At 49.0% G+C, this 24227-nt stretch overlaps 9 protein-coding genes across 9 annotated transcripts; 4 read left to right on the top strand and 5 right to left on the bottom strand.

The window, feature by feature from the left end:
- Window positions 1–532: 532 nt before the first annotated feature.
- Window positions 533–1509, top strand: AO090020000555 (Voldacs domain-containing protein; the record flags this gene model as incomplete). The annotated part of the gene is made up of 2 exons (XM_001824800.3): window positions 533–819; window positions 894–1509. 2 exons carry the CDS (start codon window positions 533–535, stop codon window positions 1507–1509), a joined length of 903 nt encoding a protein of 300 aa, XP_001824852.1.
- A 369-nt stretch (window positions 1510–1878) lies between these two features.
- AO090020000556 (uncharacterized protein) lies at window positions 1879–3768 on the bottom strand (the record flags this gene model as incomplete). Its single annotated transcript, XM_001824801.3, has 1 exon — window positions 1879–3768. One exon carries the CDS (start codon window positions 3766–3768, stop codon window positions 1879–1881), a length of 1890 nt encoding a protein of 629 aa, XP_001824853.3.
- Window positions 3769–4195: 427 nt separating this feature from the next.
- Window positions 4196–5072, top strand: AO090020000557 (uncharacterized protein; the record flags this gene model as incomplete). Its single annotated transcript, XM_023237944.1, has 3 exons — window positions 4196–4438; window positions 4497–4630; window positions 4892–5072. 3 exons carry the CDS (start codon window positions 4196–4198, stop codon window positions 5070–5072), a joined length of 558 nt encoding a protein of 185 aa, XP_023092891.1.
- Window positions 5073–6418: 1346 nt separating this feature from the next.
- On the top strand, window positions 6419–7437 carry AO090020000558 (putative carbonyl reductase; the record flags this gene model as incomplete). Its single annotated transcript, XM_001824803.3, has 3 exons — window positions 6419–6668; window positions 6751–7134; window positions 7190–7437. The coding sequence occupies 3 exons, from the start codon at window positions 6419–6421 to the stop codon at window positions 7435–7437; spliced, it is 882 nt and encodes a 293-aa protein (XP_001824855.1).
- Window positions 7438–9490: 2053 nt separating this feature from the next.
- AO090020000559 (uncharacterized protein) lies at window positions 9491–10122 on the bottom strand (the record flags this gene model as incomplete). Its single annotated transcript, XM_023237942.1, has 2 exons — window positions 9491–9812; window positions 9899–10122. The coding sequence occupies 2 exons, from the start codon at window positions 10120–10122 to the stop codon at window positions 9491–9493; spliced, it is 546 nt and encodes a 181-aa protein (XP_023092892.1).
- A 1274-nt stretch (window positions 10123–11396) lies between these two features.
- Window positions 11397–11801, top strand: AO090020000560 (uncharacterized protein; the record flags this gene model as incomplete). Its single annotated transcript, XM_001824805.3, has 1 exon — window positions 11397–11801. One exon carries the CDS (start codon window positions 11397–11399, stop codon window positions 11799–11801), a length of 405 nt encoding a protein of 134 aa, XP_001824857.3.
- Window positions 11802–12325: 524 nt separating this feature from the next.
- AO090020000561 (putative clock controled protein (Ccg-8)) lies at window positions 12326–13126 on the bottom strand (the record flags this gene model as incomplete). Its single annotated transcript, XM_001824806.3, has 1 exon — window positions 12326–13126. One exon carries the CDS (start codon window positions 13124–13126, stop codon window positions 12326–12328), a length of 801 nt encoding a protein of 266 aa, XP_001824858.3.
- Window positions 13127–17654: 4528 nt separating this feature from the next.
- AO090020000562 (uncharacterized protein) lies at window positions 17655–18367 on the bottom strand (the record flags this gene model as incomplete). The annotated part of the gene is made up of 3 exons (XM_023237941.1): window positions 17655–17666; window positions 17832–18138; window positions 18195–18367. 3 exons carry the CDS (start codon window positions 18365–18367, stop codon window positions 17655–17657), a joined length of 492 nt encoding a protein of 163 aa, XP_023092893.1.
- A 1550-nt stretch (window positions 18368–19917) lies between these two features.
- AO090020000563 (RNA dependent RNA polymerase) lies at window positions 19918–23793 on the bottom strand (the record flags this gene model as incomplete). Its single annotated transcript, XM_023237940.1, has 2 exons — window positions 19918–23482; window positions 23576–23793. 2 exons carry the CDS (start codon window positions 23791–23793, stop codon window positions 19918–19920), a joined length of 3783 nt encoding a protein of 1260 aa, XP_023092894.1.
- Window positions 23794–24227: the final 434 nt, after the last annotated feature.

Raw genomic sequence — 24227 nt, 5'->3', positions numbered from 1 at the left:
CTGCAGATTCAGCTGCACCCCGTATGCAGATTGCAGAGCTTTGGCATGTCAGGATCCTGCGGCCTCAGCACGGACGAAGCTCGCCACACCGCACTATCGCGTAGAGTCGGCCGTATACAGGAAGGATACTATAAGGTTAAAGAATAATTTTATGTGGGGAAATATCCTGTACAAGTTGGGCCCAGTCTTGACCTTATCTCAGAGATATTCAATATCCGGTGTCTGCGGTTCCATATGTTTGTACTCAATGAAGAAAGTGTATTATACAAACTATATTTAATACGTTATGACCCTCACTCTCCCTATGCTATAAACTAACCCATCGTGTCATCATTTATCCAAAGAAAAATTGTATCAAAGGCAAGGCGAACTTCCCCCACCCAGGAAGCCCCTCCGCCTTCTCCCATATCAAAGCTTAACCTCCGCCAAATTCCCCGGCAGAAATATTAAACCACCGCCAACTAAACCTCCCTCAAGCAAACAACCCTCAACACCCCTAACAACTTCTCAAACAAACCCAAAAAAGACAAAGATGGAACCCCTCCAAACACCACCAGAAACCTCCTCCTTCGTCCTCCTCGCCGACCACCAGTCGCGCACGCCATCCTCCTTCCACTCCGGCCCCGCAGTCCTCCACTACCACAGCAAGCACTGCAAGCTATCCATCCTCGAGCACGAGCTCCAAGCCAACCCAATCCTAAACTCCCTCCGCAGCGCAGACGCGACACCCACCGCAAACGGAACAGAGAACCAAAACGGCTCCGACGCCGAGGGCAAGGAGATCGTCATTGATGGCGTAGACGTCTGGGTGACTTCCGAGTAAGAAAAACATCTAGTTTAAAACTACAAACCACTTCAACAGAAGGAGACTAACGGGATACGAATAAAAATAGTAAATTCCTCCTCTACAACCCAACCCACCAAAAGGGCCTCTCAATCCCCTACCCCAGCATCTCCCTGCACGCGGTCCAGCGCCTCACGCTCCCAGACACCCAGTCCGAAGTGCAAGGCCTGTACATGCAAATCGCGGTTCCCGAACAACCCGGCGTCGCCCAAGAAGACGACTTCGAAGAATGTATCACGTTGACCGTTGTCCCACCACCCGAGTCCCAGCAGCAGCAGCAATCCGAGGAGGATAATAAGCCCGACGAGACGCCCACGCAGGCGCTGTATAATGCCGTCTCGGCGTGTTCGAATCTGCACCCGGATCCCATGAGCGACGATGAGGATGAGGAGGGTGGTTCGGGGTTGTTGTCGTCTGGGCTTGTGGAGATGGGGAGTGGAGATGGGGGTTTGCCGCCGCCGGTGGATGGCAGTTCGGGGTGGATTACGGCGGATAATATGCATGAGTTTTTTGATGAGGAGGGGAATTGGATTGGGGGTGGGGAGGAGCCGACTTTGTCTCTTGGGCCTGGGGCGGGGACTGTGAGGGCTCGTGAGGGGGAGGATGGGGATGGGGATAGGGAAATGCAGGAGGATGAGGAGACGAAGTGGAGGAGGACGGATTAGGTGTGGTTTTGGAGATTATGAATAGGTGTGGTTTAGTCAATGGCTGATTTGGTTGAGATTCGCGTTTGGGAATCGAGGTTATTGTACTCCGTATGCGTGGATGCATTGGTTATGGGACTGCGTTGGCTAATTTTTTAAATCCACCTTGGGTCAAACAGTCTCCTGTGGTGTCTGGAAAAGCTAAATATAATTACATGCTATATTATTGGTATTTTAGTTCTGCTAACTTTGCCTATCTAACAATACAGTGGATATCAATCGTTCGCCTTTCTGCGCATCAAAGACCAAAAAAACAAAGGACCATCTCACCAGAAACACCCGAAAAGCATAGAATACAACACGTGGCAGCTACCTGAGCCCGCCATACAATTATTCTTTCAAAAATCCGTCCCCATCATAAAGACTTCCTGGCGTCGCAGCGCCAATGCCCAATCCCACCGTCTTCTTGACGGGTGTCGAGAATTCCGGTCGCGCACTCTTCAGATGTTCTGGCTTCCGAGGCGACGATTCACCGTGGAGTTCTGCAGGCCCGGACTCTTCGGAGATAATGGATATTGCTGATTTTTTGGTGGGACAACAGCTCGGGGCGCGATCGTGATCCTCCCATATGGGGACGATGCGGTTCCCAGCTCTGCTGGAACTGCGGGAAGGGGGACGTTCGGGCGGCTGCGTGTATCTTTGCTGTTCTGTAGGGAATGAGCCTCCCGTAGCCGGCTTCTCCTGTTCATTCATCTGTTGACTGTGATGTCGCGGTGAGCCGGTGGCGGTGCTTTTGGCACGTTGCACAGAGTCGGTTGACTTGCGGTTTGATCCATGCTTCAAGCTCTGACTGCGAGGGCGGATCAGTGGGCTAGTCGCGTTGGCGCCGTTTTCGAGTAAATGTGATCTGCCGCTATTGCGGCGTGGTCTGGCTGGTTGGCTGCGTGGTCCCTTGACGGCGGACCGGCGAGGACTACCTGGACTCGGGGCGTTTTCCCAGGTTGTTGGCGAACCGCTGTACTTAGGAGCCATCCAAACTGGATTAGGCTTGTCGGGGGAAGGAGTTTCTGTCAGGCTATCTCCTAGACTAGGGGGCAGTGTAGTGATAATCTCAGGGAGGGTTTTGTCCATGCCAGTGTTCAGCGTGCTTAGTACACTATCTATCGAATCATCTCGACTATGCTTCCGCTTCTTCGATGAAGCCAAGTAGGTCGAGTTGCGGTAGGATGGTGGACGACTGTCACTAGAGATCTCTGTGATGCGTGATACATCCCCCTGCTGGTCAGAACCGGTCCGGCTCATCGAGAAACCGGACACACTTGAGCGCAAAGACGAGATATTGGAAGCCGATAAATCGGACACCTGTGATGCGTGCCTGTCAAACTCATCTAGCTCTTCCGGCTCCTCAACCATTGGAGCAAACATAGTTCCTCCAAAAGTAATAGGTGGCTGGATCGCTATCCGGACACAGTTCTGTCGTCGATGGCCTTTTCGGGGACGGTTGCCGCCTCTCATAGCGGAGGCTAACGGGGGCTTGAGATAACCATTAGCAGGGGCCAACTGCGATTCTGGGATAGGTGAAACGCTCCACCCAGGAGTACTTCCGCGACCGAAGCCAGGAGATACTCCCCCATAGAATGGGTCATTTTCCCGTCGCTGGCTTCCATGTACAGAGTGTCGTTGTAGCTGACTAAAGTGTGGTAGTAGGGCCGGGTTACGGCCCACCATGTGCAACGGATGGATGCGCTCTATGTCTGTGCGTGGAAGAGATTCTTTTCTAGGAGGCCGTACGTTGAGGGATTCGCTTCTCCGCGGGGGAGCGCCAGTTCGTTCCATGGAGGGAACTGGACTGCGTGCTGTCAAGCTTCGGCGGGGAGAAGTACGATCTGGCTCGAGTCTCTGCACCTCCACCGGAAGTGAGCCTGCCGGAAAAACAAATGGAGCTGGCGGCCGCGAGTATAACGCAACACTCTTTCCAACGTCATTGGCACTGTAAGGGACGAAGGTGGGACAGGGAGGCAGAGCTGGTGAAGTAAATACACTGTCCATGCCAACTGAAGCCCTTCTGCTCTCATTCATAATAGAGCTATCAGCGGTCTCAAGACTCAGCGAAGAATACCGCAAGGAGTCATTCTTGGAGAGTCGAAACCGATTCGGCGGGTAAGCACAGGGCGGCGGCGGTACTGGTTTGTCTGGAGCAGCACCCGGCGTTTGGCCGATAATGCTTGTCGTTCGTGGCCGCGCGCCAGATAGGTCGAACGATTGATGTCTGTCCTCCATGACTGGGAAGAGGCCACTCAAATGCTCTCTCTGGTATATTGATGGTCCTGGCCCTGAAATTGGTCGTATACTTTGATCAGCGTCATGATTCCCCTGTTCCCTCTCTGGTGTATGCCTGGGTGAAGTTTCTGCTGGTAATTCAAGAGCCCCATCAACTGCAGAGATCGAAACGTCGTTCCTTGGCGAGGAGCCCCTGCGAGAGACAGGTGGCCCGTCGATACTCTCGGTCAATGGTGTCAAAGAGCTTATCCGGTGTGGCCTCAGCAGCTTCGATTGTCGACGACAGCCCGACAGGGAACGGCACAACGAATGGCCCTTCTCAGTCCGCTGAGATTGGGTATCCGAGTCATCAGCTAAGCTTTCGTGTGATTCCAGCACACCCCACTCGGTTGGTCGCCCATATGGAAGTTGTCCGTATTGCCGCAGCATGGATCCTTCCTCTCGAGACAGGTCTGTCAGTGTCTCTGCCGGGAAGGTCTGCATACCAAGGAATTGCTTCCTGGAGGATACCCGGTGCCGTTTCTGGCGCACCCTAAGCCATACCAGAGTGCCACTTACTCCCCCAACGATGCAGATAGCCGCACAGACTACTGCTATCGCAACAACGGATGACAATTCCAACATCGTTGATTCCTGTTATGATGACCGACAGACTTTGTTGAAGGTCAACGTAGGAGCCCATTCATACAGAGCACGATCCTTTGTCTGCTTGATGACTCCAAAGGCAGCGTACTGCTGCCTGGAAGGGTTCGTGGAGAACGTCCGGGCGGCAATGGAACCTCCTGACAGCACACACAAACACAATCCACGATAGCGACGCAGGAGGCAAAAGACAGAAGCAGATGCATCACAAAAAGAAATGGTAGGCTCCTGGGAAAGGGGGAAGACGTCTGTTATGGAAACGCCACTTGAAGCTGTGGAATGTGGTCGCATTACAGTTGACTACGCGAGGAATGCTGCGATACTCCAATCTCCAGGCCCCTTATCCTCGGGTCTACGATTGCAGAGTAAATCATCGAGTCAGTGGAATGGTTATGATATACAATGGCGTATTCAAACCATTAGAAAGTTTTTGATGACACCTGTATGTCCACGCCGTGGGAATGGGGCGTTTTATGCTTAGGATGATCCAACAAGCAGTCATCAACGCAGAAGCAATGTCATCCTTCCGCGCAAGAAAGTCGATAGCGCAAGATACACACCATGAGGTGAAGTCATTCGCTATCAAGGATCATATTTCCGTTGTGCTGCGAGGCAGATTTGGTGTTCTGAATACAAATATAGACATTCGTGCGCACAAATAGGGCAGCCCGTAATTGCTTAGTAACCATAGGTGTGCATACCATCGAATAATCCGGGGAGTCCTAAGCGTGCATCTTCGGGAAAACGATCTTGTCCTTGCACCACTAGTAAATTCCGTGTGAAATCCCACATTGTAGGACTATTAGGGCCGTACTGTCTAAATCCACGACCTGCTGGTGTGCTGTTTGGCCATGATATATTACCTGCCGACCAATGGCCATGGGGAATCATATGCAAAGACCGAGCGAGTTACACATTGTGCGTACTCAGATGCGAGAGACGGGACACCGTCAGAGAATGGGAGACCGGAGTGGCTAGTTCAGCGATGGTGGTCAGGTCCCTAGCGACCCGAATACTTCCTAGAAACATCTGCGTTACGTTGATAAATGCACGGTCTGATGTACATTAGCGTTCAAGTGCCAGTTGTCATTTGGTAGACGGGTAAACTTGGATCCCATCGAAGACAGATCATTGGCCAGGGCGAGATGCAATGTAGGGTGACAATCCGCGTATGGGAGCTGGAATGATCTTCGCAAATGAAGGGCGCAGGAGGGGCATTTGTTTTCCTGGGCGGCCTCAGGCAGTCGAGGGATCACGGGAATCCGATCCAGAGACGAGTGGAAGAACATCATTGGGACCCACTCTAGTCTTCCCCCCTCTCTCTCTCCACCGTCTCCGGGCACCAAAAGACAAAGCCATCCACTTTCTACTATCAAACTTAACCACCACACAAAGCAGATGAAGGATATCCCGAAGAAGGTCGAACAGAGAAAGAAGACGTGTCGAAACTGATCGGTCTCACCGCAGAAATGACAGGGCAATAACCCATGGGACCGTCAAATTTTATTCTACCGGGACCGGCATGAAAGTTCGCGCGGGATTGTCTCCCCCACGTCTGTCACAATGAAACCCGCCTTTTAAGACGTTGGGTCCCTCTGGGTCCGGGGCGGCATAGCGTCATAACCCACCGGGGCCCAGAACTCGATCTTTCACTGAGCCATTGGAACAACGTACGTGTTGAGATGTGGAAGGTCCGTCGCTATTGAACCTTGTTGTAGTGTGTATGCGACGCAAAGCATGAACTACATGAGAGCCAGCAGAAAATCAATAATCAAAAATTCTAAACATGAATGAATAATCACGCCCACCCCGCCATAACTACCTACTATGGTAGTAGTCCCTCTCACCGATCCCAGCTGCCCTGTCTGAGCAGCTCCCGTGCTTATATATAGCTATCTGTTGTGGACAGTTCGGTTTTTCCCTTTCTTCCTCACCCCACTTCTACCTACTACCTCCTCCTTTTCTCTTCCCCGTTTATTTCCACCCTTCTATAGAACACACCGTCATAATGGCTGCCAACCCCGTCCAAAATGGTCTCTTCGTCCACGAAAACACTACTCCCCCCGAGCACCCCAGCTTGTTGAGTATGTTCTCTCTGAAGGGCAAGACCGCCATCGTTACTGGTGCTGGCGCCGGTATCGGTCTTGCTGTCGCCAACGGTCTTGCGGAAGCTGGTGCCAACGTTGCCCTATGGTGGAACACCAACGACAAGTGCCCTGAGCGTGCCGCTGAGATCGCCTCCAAATACGGTGTTCAGAGTAGGTTCCTGCTCACCCACCACATCTCTCTTAACCGATCTGTGTCGCTATCATGACCTGGACTATTACTGAATGTATTCAGCCAAGGCTTACCAGGTCAACATCACCGATGCCGAGGCCGTGCAAAAGGCCGTTGACCAGACGGTGAAGGATTTCAACGGCCGTCTAGACGTCTTCATTGCCAACGCCGGTATCCCTTGGACCCAAGGTCCTATGGTTGACGGCCCTCTATCGCACTACACCGACGTTGTCAGCATTGACCTCGACGGTACCTTCTACTGTGCCAAGGCTGCTGCCGCCCACTGGAGGAGACAGAAGGAGGAGGGAACCGACCTCAACGGCAACAAGTTGACCAACTTCACCTACGGTAGCTTCGTGGCTACCGCTTCCATGAGCGGTCACATTGTCAACTTCCCTCAAATGCAAGCTGCCTACAACGCTGCCAAGTCGGCTGTTATCCATCTCTGTAAGTACCCGCTGGGTTTGATCTATCTGGGAGCCTACCAGGCTAATGCCTCCAGGCAAATCTCTCTCGGTCGAGTGGGTTAAGTATGCCCGGGCCAACACCGTCTCCCCTGGCTACATCGCGACCGAAATCTCCAACTTCGTGCCCCAGGAGACCAAGAACATCTGGAAGGACAAGATTCCCATGGGCCGTGAGGGTCGCCCTGAGGAATTGAAGGGTGCCTATCTCTATCTGGCCTCGGATGCCTCGAGCTACACCACCGGAGCTGACCTGGTTGTCGACGGTGGCTACTGCGCTCCATAAATGATATCCCTTCTTGATTAATTATATCCGGCGATTCTTTTACATATTGGGTTTATTATACATAACGGCTTCAAACGATAAACAATAGACGAATAAACGATCTTTGGATGTCCGAAGTTTATTATGTGTGAAGTTCAAAAAAGTAAATTCGAATTTTGAAACCCTGGTGGCGTTTTCGTTAGGGTTCCTGCACCACGATCAGGCCTTAAAATCACCGCCGTGGACGGTGACACGAAGCCTTGCAGATGTGGCTTGCAGCATATCATCTCTTGGCCCAAGGACACTGGCGCGTGACTCTGGGCAAATGTCCGCCACTTACCAGGTTTGGACTTATTCTTATCAGCCATGGTCCAAACCCCATGTAGTTCACGGGCAACCCCTCTTCGTGGCCACACCATCGCTCGGGACGAAAATGCCATACTGCATATATAGTGCCCCTGCCAAACAGGTTAATTAATAATAGCAATCTATTATTTATCTCAACGTCCTCGATGTCCTTATCGACAACAAAACTTGAGTGGTTGTTATTCCAAACATAGCCGCCGTGCCCTAAAATATATTATCCGACTTTCATACTCTTACTACCACACTGCCCCTCGATACCCAACTTGACAAGGAAATAACCATCTATAGTCCTAAGCTTGGACTAAGAATAAATAACTACACCGTCTAATTTTAAATAACGAGATAAACTAACATACTAAGTCAACCACAGACCGGTGTTGATGCGCACCAACCAAGTAGACCGTACTAGTATATCTCCGCTACTCGAAAACATTGAATGTAAACACCCGCAATATATGAGAAAAAGCTCACCGAGAAACAGTCTCCCTCTCGCTCGCGATATGAGTTCTCAACCGCCACAGCATTTGATTTCCTCGTTAACAGTGCATGTCTGTTTCACAGCCAGGATCCGCTTCATAAGAGCATCAGACATTGCTTTTGCTCCTAGCTAACACATATAGTATACCTTAGAATCTGATACAACCTGAGTGTTGGAAGCTGTTTCCGCTAGTCTCAAGCCGAAAAGGGAACCATCCCAGTAAATATGCTAACTGTGAGCCTTCGGATATATTGAGCGACATATTGTATTGCAATCAGGAAAAACTCCCCCAGTACCATGTTATCAGACCGAGTCGTGCACAGATGAATTATGAGGAAAAACACAGCTATGGTCATACCGAAATACATATCAGATAACATGTTTACTGCAGTGTGAGATTCAAGCTGAACAACCCAATCGAATTCTATTGCGCTACCACCGAGATAAAATGACGATCGCCCCATAAGCGTACTCTCCGCGAGTCGTCAGTAAAGCTCTAGTAAGACGAGATATAGTTACAAGATACATATCTCGCCCATAAGCCCCTCCAATCCCCATTCACCAAAGATCACTGTGTGACGGAGGGGAGGTATGCTGACGTTGGGGGAGGATGCCAGTTAGGGCTATTTTGGGGCGGAGGATAGGTTGATTATCTGTCTCAACTGAAATGATGACCATTGCTCCCTGAATCGCTATTCGAGAGGCCCCAGTCTATCGAGGACAATATGGATCAATTGTATTGCATCTGTAACTTTAGCAAGTTGACAGTTATTGTGCGTATAGAACAACCAGACTGGGAATAAAATTGGATTATGAACGAGGATAGACGGCCGTATACGTGCCAATTGGCCTCCATTATCCGAGTATTGATGGGTTATATCAAGTGTAGAATGGATGGTTGTATTGGGGGGTAAGTCAATCCCTATTCTCGAACGATTAGCTATAATATGCTCAATTCAATCTGGGGGGTACTGGGTGTTGTAATAATTCTTTGGTCACCCATGAACGGACTTTTCCATCCTATCATGCCATTAAAGCCACTCATTACCCCATACTAACCCCCAGATATTTATCCCAAAGCCGAAGCCATACTATTCAACAAGTATGTACAAAAATCAAAGTAATCATCTAACTAGTACACATAAACCCTATCTCTCCCCACCACCACTTCAACCGCAAAAGACCCAGTAAAAGAAGCCAAAGAGAGAGGGACAGAAAGAGAGGAAGAAACTAAACATGCAACCCCACAAACAACCCCACCATACAGTCAACCGCCCGATCCCAAGACGCCTCCAACCCAACCCCCCTCTCAATCCGCGTCCTCAACTCCACTTCCCACGTCGGCGTCGGCGGCTCCAGCACCTGCGGGTAGATTTCCCCCGTCTCCGGATCGAAATACCTCTCCAGCGGGGTTCTGGGGCTTGATGCGGGGAAGCTCGGATCGTCGGTTGATATTGATGATGGGTAGGAGGGGGTGGTGGAGTAGTTGTCGTTGTCGCTTGGGGATGGTGGGGTGGGACTGTGCATTTTTGTTGGTTTTTCTTTTTCTTTCCTTTATTTATTCTAGTATAATGGCTTTCTGGGCTGGGTTTCTTTTTGATGGTGGTTGGTATTGGTTTGAGGGGAGGAGGGGCGTACCATTGATTTTCGAGATCTTCGGGGTTTGGCTCGTAGTCTGGTTCGGAGTCACATTCAGTATCGTCTGTTTGAATATGTAGTCCGACGTAGTGGTTTTCAGAATCAAACCATTGAGCACAGCGGGTCAGATAGTAGATGATTGAGGCTCGGTTTCGGAAGACGAGGAATATGGCTGACAAGATGAGACAGGTTGTTGGGTAGAGGATGACCATGGGTTCGGCCATGATGGTTTGAATGTCTTTGTCTTGATATTGGTTCTTTGTATTCCGTGGATATTTCCTGACTATGGAATTGTATGTCTTTATTTCGTTTGGGATTGGAAGAGTTGAGTATACCCGTTGTTGGTGGTTAGGATGTATGTACGTACTTCCATACAGAAATGTATAAAAGTCGGAGAATTGCCATAGTGAGAATAAGATCACCTAGTTGAGGATACTGTACATTATGCGATGGTTCCACTCTGTTCAATCATTGAGACATTGCTCTATTATCTATTGTATAAAAGGTGTTTCAGAATATCGGCTGCAATGTAATGCAAGCCATGATCTCCGAGACGAAATGTACAGTAGATCTGGAACACAAAGCCCTCCTGCCGATCCCCAACGCAGACAATACCAAACAATCCAACAATAGCATAGTAACAATAACACCAAACTCAATATGTTTTGAGACTCTGACAATAGCTGAAAGAAATAATCGCTTGTCCCGCTTCACCGCAACCCAGTGATAGGGTCACGGGCATGGAGAACAAAGTCAGGTGGGGGGCCATTTGATGTAGATCTCGGATTCTTGCCAGACGTCATAGGAATTGTCGGTCTGGCAAAGATCATGAGCAAAAATAGCTTATAGAGAGGTGGAATCGCTGTGTTTTATTCTGTCTTGGTTTTATTTTATTCATTTATTTTTTCTACTTGGTTGCGTTTGGAGAAATATAGGAGATGACGATCCCATATCGCAGTAGACGCCCAACACCGCGTACACGCATGCAGCGTCAGCAGACCGGCGACCGACATAAGACCAGAAGATCAAGGGTCGGAGTCAAGACATACACTCCCAGTATGAAGCTCTTAGAACGGATAACAATGGTATGTATATTGTCTTCAAAAAGAATAAAAGAGAACGTTACTAACGCAAGCAGAATATCGCAATACAAGAAGCCCTAACATGCACTACCTGCACGATCGATCCACCGGCACCAACTTCCGGTGGAGACCCTGGCTCGGAGATAGATGGCCTAGACGAAGACGTTTCGTTTGCTACTGAACAACGCGCCTGGCGTGAGGAATCTCCTCTTGGGACAGTAGTCGCGGCTGGCATTGAAGAAGAAACCCTCCTCACAACACCCACACCAGCCTTTACGTCCGGGTACGAGCGGTTGATGACGCCCTCTCAGATCGAGCTTTACGAGGAGCGAATAGATCGATTCATCTCCCAAGATCCTGACAGGGATAAGGAGCTCGCTCGGTATTATGTTGACTATCATATCCACGTGCATTACATGTCTCATCGGGGGATGTTGAGTCTTTGTCGCGACAACGATGACCGGGATGAATTGAAGAAATGGATGTGGGGGCTGAGGAAGTATGAAGAGATCGAGCGCATGGCAGGGAAGTCAGACCTGCAAATACCTGACTTCAGCATACCAGATAAGGCACCGTGGCCTGACGACTGCGACTTGATGGAACATGAAGAGGGATTGTGGCGAAAGTGGGAACCGAGTCGACAGAGGCAGGTGCAGAGATCGAAGTTCAAGTGGAAGAAGATCATGAAGGAACGTGAAAAGCAGAGACAGTCACATTTCGTACAGCTACGGCTGGCGCACCAGAAATGCAAGGTGCAAAAGGTGAACATCTACTGGGGTCGGGGAATACTCCGAGAGGTGGCACTGGACTCGCCGTGGTGAAAAGATCAGGCGATGAATGTACTCTACCGTGGAAGGCTCAACACAGTACATATTGGCTTGACTGGGACGGCCATCCCTCCGCACAGTATACCCACTAGAAACTCGATCAGTATTAGCACAGCTGTCAAGGAGGGACGGTACGTGATATTGAAGAGACTTCAAGAAGACGAAGTGTAAAATCAGATAGAAAGGTATCCAGAATCCGAGAACGCCAACTATTTCCTCACACTCAAGTAGTACGGATATCAAATGAGAACATCGACAAATGAACATTACAGGGAAAAAAAAGAAAGAATGAAAACGAAAGAAAGTCCGAAAGGAAGTTAGACAAACGACTGATCCGAGATGTTTCAATAGGACGTGTTCTCAACGTCATATGTACCATCACCAAATTTAAAATCTTGTGAAGCGCGAGCTTGAACAACCCGTAGCCTCGCCAGCCCGATAGTAGGCAGCGCATTTCTCAGTGCCCGCTGAGCAATAACAGTGAGACCACATGGGATTGGATTGGTTGTTTTCCATGTCTATACCTTCTCTTCTGTCCCGGTCATTGGGACGTCCTGGGATGACTCGCGGATAGGCTGCTTCACATCAGGCGGAAACGACGACGCATTGTGCGACTCGGGCTGTTTAGCTTCGTTCTGGGGCTTGCCGTCGGGCCGCTTCTTGCCCAACCGCTCGCACCAAAGCTCCGCGCTAACGAGCGTATCATTCACCACTCCGCTCACCTGCGCCATCATGTCTAGACCTTCCTGCGCCAGAACCAAGATGCGATGAGCGCCGATCGTGGCGTCAGAGGATGCCGCACTAGAATCCGGTGGAGGGTTCGACGTCGAAGCTACCTGGAACCGATGCGGCAGGGAAGTAAGGTGTCGGCGGACTAAGTTCCGGGCATTCTCTGGCAGCGCGCCTCCGGCATACTTGGAGACGACATCTACAACCTGCTTCAAGGTTGATAAGACGTCCTCCCTGACAGCCTGGATACGCTGGGACAGCAAGGAGGTATCCTGGCTAGTATCGTTATCCTTCTTGGCATTATCCCATTCCTTCAGGGCGCCCTGCAAGGCCACGATGGCTTTGCCCAGCCGTCCGTTTGCCCATCGCAACCAGGTCAAACAATACTGCAAGCTGCGGAGGGACTCCTCGCTCATGGCAACACCCAATCCCGAGGTGGAAATCACCAATCGACTTTGCCAGGTGGGGTTCGGTCGGGAAGAATTTGGCCGACCAACCTCCTCGTAGCTGGGCGACGTCTGGTCGTCATACGGCGGGAGGGGCTCGCCCATGGACAGGTCGGAGGAGCTACGCCCGCGACGAGACGGCATTGTTTCGTCAGAGCCCTTCTCCAGATCTACTTCGGTTGGATGTTTGTCCCCGCTCACTTTGCGACGCTTCGACCGTTTGGGATCAGTTGAGCCAGATCCACGACGCTGCAGCGCCCAACGAAGGCCGCTCTCGACTCCGGTTTTGCGGCCAACCGTCCCAACGGTATTGGCGACGGGGGAGCCAATGTTACGTTCGAGGAACTCTGCTCCCGATTTGAAACGAGGTGAGTATGATTTAGAGCTGGCGTACGCTGAGACGGATCCGTTGATCGCAGAGGATATCAGAGGATGGGTCGAGGTAAGCAACGATAGGAGGGGTTCGGGTTGCGGTTTGGAGTCAGAACTGGAGGTTTGTTGCGACACGTTGCGAGGAGGTTGACCGTACTCTGGGACGGCTCTTAATTAGCATACTTGAGCGATCTCAGGAAGCGAGCACCTAGATGAAACGAAGCAGGACCAAAACGGCATACCCGTACGGAGCCCTTCCAGGGCCTGCGCCGCCTCAATATCATCCATGGAGAGAACACTAGTAGCTCGACGTGAGCGATCCTCCGCCACTGTGGTGTTATCAACATCCATCATGGAGGAAGAAACATTCTGCACAGAAGAATAGTCGGATGGAGGAGCGGGGAGGGTCGAAGTAGTCTGAGGTTTGCCGCTGTTGGCCGTGTTTCGGAGTGAGGAGACGGACGAATCGTTCGGCGTTGAAATGGCGCCTGAACGATTGTCCATGGAGGTCTAAAACCGGCTAGTAAGGATCCAGATGTTTAGACGAGCAGTTTGGGGGGGAGCGATTTAGCTCTATTGAATTTGGAGAAGGGACGATCCCTTGAGAAGCGCGCACTAGACTAAGAAAAGACTAAAAGGAAGAGGTTGAGAAGGGAAATTAATTGATCGAGTCAGTGACGGGACTTCGTCTCTCTCATGTGCTCTTCACGTGAAAAATACCAACCCAGCAAACCAAAAAAAAAAAAATTAAAGAAAAATAAAAAAATAAAAAAAATAAATAGAGGGACCGACCCCAGTTGACCGGCAAACTACACGGCAAATGAAGGCCAAGTCTCCAATACTATCTTTCCTCAAAGAAAAATAAAAGACCGATTTATTCTTAGAACTTCTGGTCAGCACGGCTGATGGTTACGTTCTTGCACTTCTCGTGTTTAAAATATCATTGGTACTAACTGTAGAGTGATATTGGACTTTCCCCCCCAATTACTACCCATGAATAATTAATATATTCCACCAGACCGCTCGGAGCATCAACTCCCCATGCGACCTGGAAGGTAGAACTACACCATGTAACCGTGAGATGCATGAACTTATGAAGTAATCGACAGACATTCCAAGCGAATGCAACTTACCCCATTCTAATCACATGCCGAGCAGCTCGGATGTGGAAGAATCTCTCAACAACCAACTAAACAACACACTAAACCTTCTTCCCAGTGCCGGATGGGGACGTTTGCCGTCGTGGAGGGCACTGTAATTGGGGTTCCAGCATAAATTACCAAGGTTAGATCCAGACCCAACATCTGACATCCAACATGATTCATGATTTGCTTCCGCTTTTCAGCCTGGGGCAAAATCGTGACATGTGATTTCCACCTGAAAGAAAAAAGGCGACAATTAGCCGCTTGACCGCCTTCTCGATGCAGCGTCAGACACGTCAGGTTTCGTCAAAGCGTCTCCACTCCCGCGAACCAAAGCAAAGGTCCCAACAACTTTGCATGAATTGACCGCCTTCCTGACTCGCTGTGATACGTCAACCCGGCATCCAATGTCGTCCCGGTTAGGAAGATCCCAGGAGAATGCACGTGTGCACGGTGATGACCCTGGGGATCTTTGATCTACTGCTTCAATGAGCGAGCTCGAGTCTCCTCAAGGTCGTGTCCCTTAAAGGAGCTCGTTCTTCATCATGATAATATCCCCTGAATGCACCCCTGTTCCCACTATCCCTTTGAACATTATTAGAAACTATTATAATGGCTGCACTTAAAGTAACCGACTACAGAAATACCCATGTTTGCTAAACCGAATCCCTGTTTGCAGATCCTCCCAGCCGCTGGCCATGGTGCACTGTGCACACTGCACAGAGACGCAAAATTCTAGAAAAGAAGTACCGACGACCCACGTCCACTAGTCGAATGGCGATCCCATCTTGTGGAGGTCCCGTCCCACACTGGACACTGCAATACCGATGATAGATCACCCATCATGGATTTTCCCCAATTCGTAGTGCCAAAGCTCTTGCAAATCGACTTCGATTCTATCTGCAACGATGAAGCCTTTTTGTCGTATCTTGCGAATAGTGCCCAACACTTTCTCCTGTACATGACTCTGAAAAACGTGGGCTCCGGCCATGCGGAGAGGGAATAACAGGAGAACGGCCGGGATATATGTATCCGAGAGAAGACTTTGAGACAGACCTAAAATTGTAGCGACGTGTTTGTCGACTGCACTCTGGTTAAGCTGAGGGATGATCCGTGTCATCCAGCATGAATATAAAGTAAAATTTCTGCAATGATATAAAAGAAGAGCTTGGTGAACGACGACGGCCAATTGGCTAAAAGACTCTCGGGGCAACCTTTCCAACTGGCTTCCTTCTTGCCAATTGAGAATCGTTTCTTCGATCTCGAGTCCTTCTAGGGCAAGAGCGTCCAATCTGGGATCAAGGGATCTCAATTTTTGAGGAATGCTTTCAATTGTGTCGAAAAGCCTAGAAAGCTTAGCGGCATCCACCGTTCAAGTCAGTAAAATTGACCTGCCTTTTAGCAAATGTAGAAGTTTGTATCATGAGCATAAGAATTTTCTTCATGGGTTCTGGCCAGCTTTCTCGCGTCAGACCCCACAGCCAATCGTCTGGAAATAGGGTAATATCGTCGCCATAAAGAATGGCTCTGTTGGTCTCTAGAATCCAAAAAGCATCAATCAAGTTCTTTGTGGGCAACGAAAGCGAATCTGTATGTTCCAACAGGAGCAGCGTTTTGGATGTACCGAAAACCATGTGATTTGCAAACGAGTTGCCGGAATTTTCAGCTATCAACTGCGAGAATGGTTAGGGGAATTTGCGATTCCATGAATATAATCATACCTCAAAAAGACCATGAAGAAATGTGCTCCAAAGCACATCATCTCTAAAGACTGGATTTGCCGTTGAGATTGCTGAATGCAGAACTTGTAATGATCTACCACAAGCCCGGAACGCAACTTGCCGAGGAGACTCAAATTCGCCATATGATCTGATAGAGCCTTTCCTACCGGCATCCAAAGCTCTGATGGCGATAGCAATGTGCAACAGCAAAGGGTATCTGCCAATGACAGTAACTATGTCTGCATTCGTGGCAGCAAAGCCTTTGCTAAAGTGGCATCGCTGAAGGAAGGATGCGAAATGATCTAGATATATGGCATCATCATGCTTCCGCACTTGCATGGGAATCGTATAAGACAACGCATATCCTGAGGCATGGACGAATTTCACTCGTGTCTGCTCTGGCCGCTGTGGCGCACAAATTTCCTTTGTCCGTATGCATCTTTCGCAGGGGTGACCTCCGTCGCACTGTATATTGTGTAAGTTTGGCTGATCTCATCTCATTGAGACAAAGTGCTGGATGCTCAAACCTTTACCCGTCGGTTCGCACAAGGCTGACAGCGCGTTGTCTTTTTGCGCTTGTCCAGAGGCCCGAGGGTACGTCTAGTAATTTCGCTTGGTCTACACATAGCTTTGCTGTCATGGTTTAAATTTATCATAAAATATCCACCTGCGCCTGGAAAACTCGGGGGCCTTGCTGACAGTACAGAACCCTTGCCGGCCCACCCAACTTGGCCCACAGCCGCCTGTAATGAGGCAACAGTCTTAAGAGGTGGCAAGGAAAACCACGCAGTCCGACAGAAAATGATTACAATCCTCAATGCGAGCACGGAGCGTAGGTGGACGATGGTTTTCGAATAAAATGAAGCTTACTTTATCGCATATTAGCTGATTCTCGGCGAATCTCCGATTGAGAGTTGCGAGTTTAATTGTTGCATTATTAAGAATATGAGATTCAACACTAAACGATGATTGCGTAGCTGAGCGAAGCGTAGCAAGCATTATAGGGGTAATAATAAAAATGATTCCTAGATAAGTTCAGTACATTGCAATACCTAGATTCCTAGATCATCTTAATACGTTGCAATGCCTAGATTTCTAGATCAATTGAATACATTACACTGTCTGTTTAGGTAAGGTAAGTGATCGAGAGAGACAATATAAGTAGCGCTATTGATTCTGATAGGTAGTCTAGGTAATGCAATGTGTTTAGATTATCTAAAAGTCTAGCTAGGATAATCAATTTAAACCGAGCAATTTGGTAAGTTCAGACAAGATCAACTAATATTCAGGTCATGGGATTCACCCGCTGGGCAAGCCATCCTGCCAGTTCCTTGAGCTGGCTTCCCTAGTAGAAACAACCCCCAAGCCGTTTTGACGCAAATGTATCAACCATGATCCCATGATGTAGAAGCAGCTTAGGCTTGGATGTTGAAGTATTCAGTGACAACTCTAGTACGCAATTCAGGAGCAAAATAATCATACCCAACCATGACATTGCAGTTGTTCACATAGACAGTGACAGGGATAGCTCCCTGATACATAATATTCCACTGATGTGATTTATCCTTAGCTTCCCAACCTAATTTGAAGCCGAATCCGGAAAAGGCTACTTACAGCTGCCACGAGGTCCTCATGGAATCGTCGCCGGACCAGTCCGCCAAAAACAGCACCATACCGGACTAGTATATCTTCAGGGAACAAAGGAAAGCCCGAGTTGACGAATCCCTTCCATACAGTTGTCTTGTTTGATTTGTGGCTAAAAGTGGTCAAAGTGTTCTCCACCAAATTTTCCTTGGTAGTGTTTGCGTAATTGAAGAAGGACGAGGTCAGGCTACCATCGAAGGCTTCATCAACACGAACGGAATTCTGAGATGGCGAATTATAGATGAAACCATTCGTGATGTGTGTCAGGTTTTGATTCCTGTTGCTCTGTTAGTTTGACAACAGAAGTAGGGCACATCAGTATTTGTCGCCTACCACTTGTGCTGAATAAAGCTGGCCTCAAACTCAGCCTTTAAGATAGGAGGATCTGGCTGTTTGAACCCATAAGAGAATTCGATCACCGAAGAAGGGAATGGACGGCAACTTGAAGCTCTCACTGGCAGCATGCCAGCGGCAAGCGACACGGCGAGTAGTTGAAGGAAGCGCATGATTTGAGTGGTGAGGACTGACGACTAATGAAGACAGAGGACTCTGGAAAGGAAGAAAGTAGTTTCTGTGAAGGACTGTCCTTGTCCACTTTATACTTCCACAAAGCGGACATGGGCATGGATGTGAGGACCGTTCTGGAGAACCGAACTTTCATCTGCCCCGAGATGCGCTCAATAGATACTGGTTTAGGACACCGAGACTTAGGCAACAACCCAAAGGAAGTACTGCGATGTGGCCAGAGCCATGAGTTTCTAATCATAGCCTGACTGAGTGTAGGCTGTGAGTGCGCTCAATTATTGCCCGTTTTAGTGCGTTGCCGGCGCGTCCAGTGGGGACGCAACCCTTTTTGGCTTGATCGACTCCTCAATGATAGCATTTTAACTCATTGTTCGCAACTCAAGGCTATCTGGCCGCAAGAAATAGCATTGAAGTCTTAGGTTAATGAATGTATGTCATGATGGAACTACTACGAAGTGGAGCTTTTTGTGGGGCAAGTAATAATTAAGATGGCACTTAGCCGTTTTGGGTGGAAACCACGCTCGAATACTTCCCAAAATGGTCAAGTTCCCATGAATCTAGAAGGCGCTTAGCTGCTTGGGGAAGTATTCCTGATGAGTCGCAGGACCATCTCATGATATTACGAAAGGGCTAGTCACAACATGTTATACTTATCCAGAAGCTTCTCCAAATCCAACATCTCGCTCAGAATCACCGACCAATATTGGTACTGGAATATGGAAACCGATATTTCGCAAATCAATGACTCGCGACTTTCCTCAAAGCGTCAGCTTGAGGACGGGTGATGTTTATGCGACTGTCAATGAATTGTACATTACCGATTCATCATCAACGACGAAAACAGAGACAGCTCCGATCCAGACAGAATGATCCTGCAATGGGAAAGACGGAGTAAGAAAAATGTATCGGCTGGTTCGTCAGCTTCAGGGCAATTTGTGCTCCTGTTGATTGATAGAGAGGCGCGGCGGAAGAGTCGCATTGCTACCATTACACCGGACAGTTTGGAGATCTTTGTCCGCAAGTCTTCGAACCTCGAGAACTTGCAGGCATTTTTTGATTAACGGAACCTGTAGTATCTACGAGGGTGCAGGATCCTCATGAAGCCTTGGAAATGTGGTTCACACGCAAACCCTTACGTTGGGGGCATGGGTCGCCTACCAGGAAAGATAGCTCAATAAAAGTCGAGAGAATTGGAGTAATTACATCCAAAGGAGTAGCATGATCTTGATGCTAGTAAACTCAAACCACATAGACAAGGTGGTGGAACGAAAGTCTGAGATAAAGTAGAAGTATGCATCACGCGCATTGAGGATTGCTTAGAAGTCGTTCATAGGGAAGGTATCTAGGACGGTGTCTCGGGTATCGCTGGCTTTGCTTTGCTCGATGGGTAAGGTCTCACGAGCCTTTGTGGGAAATGATAGATTCTGGTTATTTCCAATGGTAACTATGTATGCACAGCACTAGGAATAATATTTGATTGAGAATCCAAGGAAGACGAGAAGCCCGGAGTGGAAGACAGCAGACCAACATATCACTCCACGGAGAGATCATCGTCCCAGTCATAATACCCCCCAGAAAGTTTTGTTGCCTGAAGCATCGCTATAGCATCTGCGCCTTCATATTCATTGCCATCATCACTGTCTTCATCTTCCACCGTGTCTCTGGCTGTCAACCTTGCAACCACCTTCTGATTAACCCGGTAACAAGCTAGAATTTCATTCACCACTGATCGTGACGGTACACTACTGGCTTTTAATTCGCAGAGTGTTTCTCCAAAGGCATATAGGACAAAGCTTGATTCGGGACGCTTCTTGTACAAGTACGAAGCAAGCAATTGGAGCCACGCATCGTTACTATATCGCCAGACAAGGATCATAGGGTGATCACCCTCGGGTGGTGGGATGGCTTTAGCCTGATCAGCGATCTCCAACGAGACAGCCGAGAATGAGTTTTCGCCAGTGACCGAGCGGGTCCATCTGTCGAAAAGATCATCAATTTCTTGGGCGACATTTTTCAAAATCACATGAAGTTGTCCACCTTCACGTCGGTCTTCCTCGGCCTGCTCCCGTGCCTCGTCCCACGGCTTGGTAAGATCTCTATCATGCTCGTACGTGGTCCCCGCTTTAGCTAATGACCCCTCCAATAGCCTTAGAACATTATCCTTCTCTTTCTGAGCAACTTCGAAGCGTAGATAGTCTATTATATTGGTGAGCTTGGGTCTTCGGCTGGGGTTCTTGTACGCAGGCACATCCCGTGCCCTAGGGCTAACCCTTTTGCGATATGCTCGCCACGCCTGTTCTGATAAGCGGACCCCTCCTTTACGACCGTCCACCAAATGACTGAGGAGACAGGCGAGCTCTTTGGCATTCGGCGAGTCGATCGATTCGTCGTAGGATATCTTCTCGTGCTCGACAGTACACCTTCCCAGATTAGACATGGTTAAATTGAACGTAAAAGTGCTTTGAAGAAACTCGTCCCATGAGTCAATATCTTTCATTGGCACGTTATGTTCCTCAAGACCAAAGTGCTCCGCAGGGTATTCCATGGTGGATAGGTCGGAATTACGAAACTTCTGGACAATATTTTGGTCCCAGCAAACCCACGTTGTATCACCGTCGTAATCACCACCGGATAACATGTGCGCCAGTGGCGTTGTCCCAACAGTAGGGAAAACGATAACATCTTTGAAATGCCGGAGCTCTGGCTTCCACACAGCTCTTCGTCGCTGGATATCAGACGGCACATGTGCGGGGAGCCGAGCTACAAGAACGTCCATACCGTCGAGTAGATTGTCTTCGAATTGGCCTTCAGGATCACGCCAGTTACTGGAGAAGCCAAAGTGAACTTCATCCTCTTTCAGGACCCTATATGGGTCTGCGATGCAAAAAGCATAGGTGGAAAGAGGTACTTCAATATGCAGTTGTTCTACATATTGATCTAGCAGACCTATTAGACATTTCCTCAGACGCTTCCGAAGAGGGCGGAAAGTTCGAGGTGCAAAGCCTGCCTCTGTCAGTCGAACAACAGCCTCCGCATCGTCGGCCATCCATTCCTCCATGCGTCTGACCTTGTGAAGCATTGCAGCGCTACTGCTTTCTGCTGATGGCTTCATCTTTTGTATTAGACTGCGACAGAGAACGGGACTGTCTGACTGGACGACAGTAGCAAAGTCTTCACATACCGCTCTGATCCCAGCTCGTGTGAGACCGGCGACGTATTCTTTAATCTGCCCTCCGTGCTCTAGAATAGCCAGAAGTTGGGTGTTCAGGTCCACCGTATGTAAGGGCTTGGACCATTTTACAACTTCAAATGTGAGCTTCTCTTCATCTACAGGCTCTTGCCAACCCGCCGGGTGCGGCTTGATTTTCAACTGCGAATCAGATATCTGAATCCACACGTCACTCTCTGTTGAGATAGTAGAGTTGTGCTTATCTACCATCCACAGACCCTTGGCCCCAGCAATTCTGCCCTGAAATGCACTAGGGGTGGCTCCAGTAATGCCTAAAGAGTCACATATCCGGCTGGCTAGACCCCTAGACATCAGCGCGCAACCATCATTCATTACCGGTGTGCCTTCGGGTTCTTCTAGAGGAAGAATCTGCGATGGCTTCAAGGCAACAGTCGCGAAGGTCTTCGAAAGCCCCAATGAGATACGCTGGAACAGTTTGCAGTTTGCCTGCTTTATATTATCGTCTCGCGACATATGCCAGTTGAGCAGGGAGTCCAAGCTCATGGGGGTGTGGCTCTCACTATTTTGTCTCGCGAGAGGTATGGGAGGTATGTGCGTGTTCTTATTAAAGTCCACGCCATCAATCGCGAAGAAGTCCACCCTGAACTTCGGCTCTGCCTTCACTTTGCGTTTCGACTTGATCTCTTCTACAAAGAAGGGCTTCCATATCCTTCCCAGACACCGGTGAACATTCTGTGTCAGCCATAGGGCTATAGTTTCTCGCAGCAGAGAAGGGTCCGATGGCAATGGGAAATGGCGCGGGGGGCGCGACGGCGCAGGCATTGTCAAGCTAAGAAATCTGTCTGATCCAAAACGGCGATGGAATCGACATGTCCTCTCGGTCTTCAGTGGATTCAAGTTCATCTTGAAAATGCCTGGTTCATGTTCGCTGCACCATTCTAGATCGCCCGTAAGGACAACCACTTCTGAATGCTTATCTGTCTTGAAGCTCCCAATAGCAGAATCCCAAGCTTTCGTGGTCGGCTTTTCTGGGAGTGGCTTCCCATTGCGTTGGTTGTGGCCCTTGATCCATTCCCAGAAGCCATCGCGTGTTTTGAAGGATATGCTGTTACCAGCCAGCATGCGGTCAGAGGAAATATTCCAGGCTCTACCTATCCTCTCCAACTCGTACCGATATCGTAAGGGTATTGAGCCCGGAAAGGAATATGTTTGCGCAAATGGCCCGTAGTGAAGGAGGTCATCTATCAGTCGCTGCTCAACAGATTCGGGAGGCTCATGAACAATAGTCTCGTCCATGAGTTGTGACCTTTCAAGTGCCATTTTCAGCTCCTGGCTGAGCATATGATTCACCACCGAATCTTCGTAGTCCGAGTCACACATGGGCACAGTAGCGTCCGTAATGGTTGATATAAACGAGGTATCAATTCGGTCATCGCGAGAATCAAAAATAGATGTCGGCTCGGTGGTTGCGAAACTAACGTTTGGGTCGTCCTGTGTAGGTGGCACTGCATCGTATCGTCGAAACTTGTCAGGTGCCGTTAACCTTTGGACAAATGCGGATGGTCCCCTTGTAGCATTAACTTTAGGGCTTTTGAAAACCTGAGCTGGCCCTGGATCTAAACTATACCCCTCCCCATCATTGACCAGATCAAACGCGTCCTCCAGAGTAGATCCCTGCACAGGATAGTTTACCGGAGAATTTGGGGCAGTGCGGAATTCGTCCTCCTCCTCAGACATCCTTCTTTTCAACCCTTTCGATGGGCTTGATTGTTCTGTGGCTTTTTCAGGGATCCCATCAAGTCCTTTGAAGAAAGGTGAATAGGAACCCTTGGTCAATATATACAATTCATCCCTGATCAGTTTTGCTAAGTATATGAGACGCTCGTCTCGCTCCGACTCGGACACACTAGCATAACTTTTATTTGTACACGGATCTCTTTTTGAGCGATTATTTGGAGGAAAGTCGCCATTGGACCACTCTGGTCGGGATGCCACCCACTCCTCGAAATTGTTGAGAGTCTCATTTATGTTGGCATTCCGGTCGTAGTGAAGCCGTTTGATGCCCAAATGCACGCGCCACCTGAGCGACTTTCTATCAGGCTCAAGAGATGGTGAGTGAATCTTTGGGTTAGGGATATCTAAACCAAATTGCTCGTTAAGTTTGTCGATCAATTGGAATAAATCCTTCCCTCTCTTAGGGGTGTGAGGAAACGCCATATCCTTCAAGTGGGACCCTAGAGAGTTAATTTATTCTCCCTCTTGCTAAGCTATGATGGCGTATCAGATGTAGAACCATATTGCCATGTTTCGATTGAGGTAGGCACTGGACCTGTTGATTTCAGGGGACGAACACTTCAAGCACATATAAACAACCACACAATGGATATATTCAAAGGTATTGTTAGAGCTATCGCGAGACCAATTCTTACTCCATAACCTCTCAATCTGGGAGCAGTAATCGATACCCCGCAATGGAATGTACGAAGGGAGACAGAATATCCAGCCTCGCCAGAGACGTAGTGCAAAGCAGATATGGAGGGGGCAGGAAAAAAGTACTGTACCTCCAGCGTTTGGAGCTCCACGCTTCAACGAATCACGTTGACGCTGGTGGCGCCTTAGTACCCGCTAAAGTCTTAGCACTAGACTGTTAA

The sequence above is a fragment of the Aspergillus oryzae genome, chromosome 6 (assembly GCF_000184455.2).
Source record: "Aspergillus oryzae RIB40 DNA, chromosome 6".
NCBI classification, from domain to species: Eukaryota; Fungi; Ascomycota; class Eurotiomycetes; order Eurotiales; family Aspergillaceae; genus Aspergillus; species Aspergillus oryzae.
Note: the sequence above shows the minus strand (reverse complement) of the source record. Positions and strands in the feature narration are given on the sequence as shown.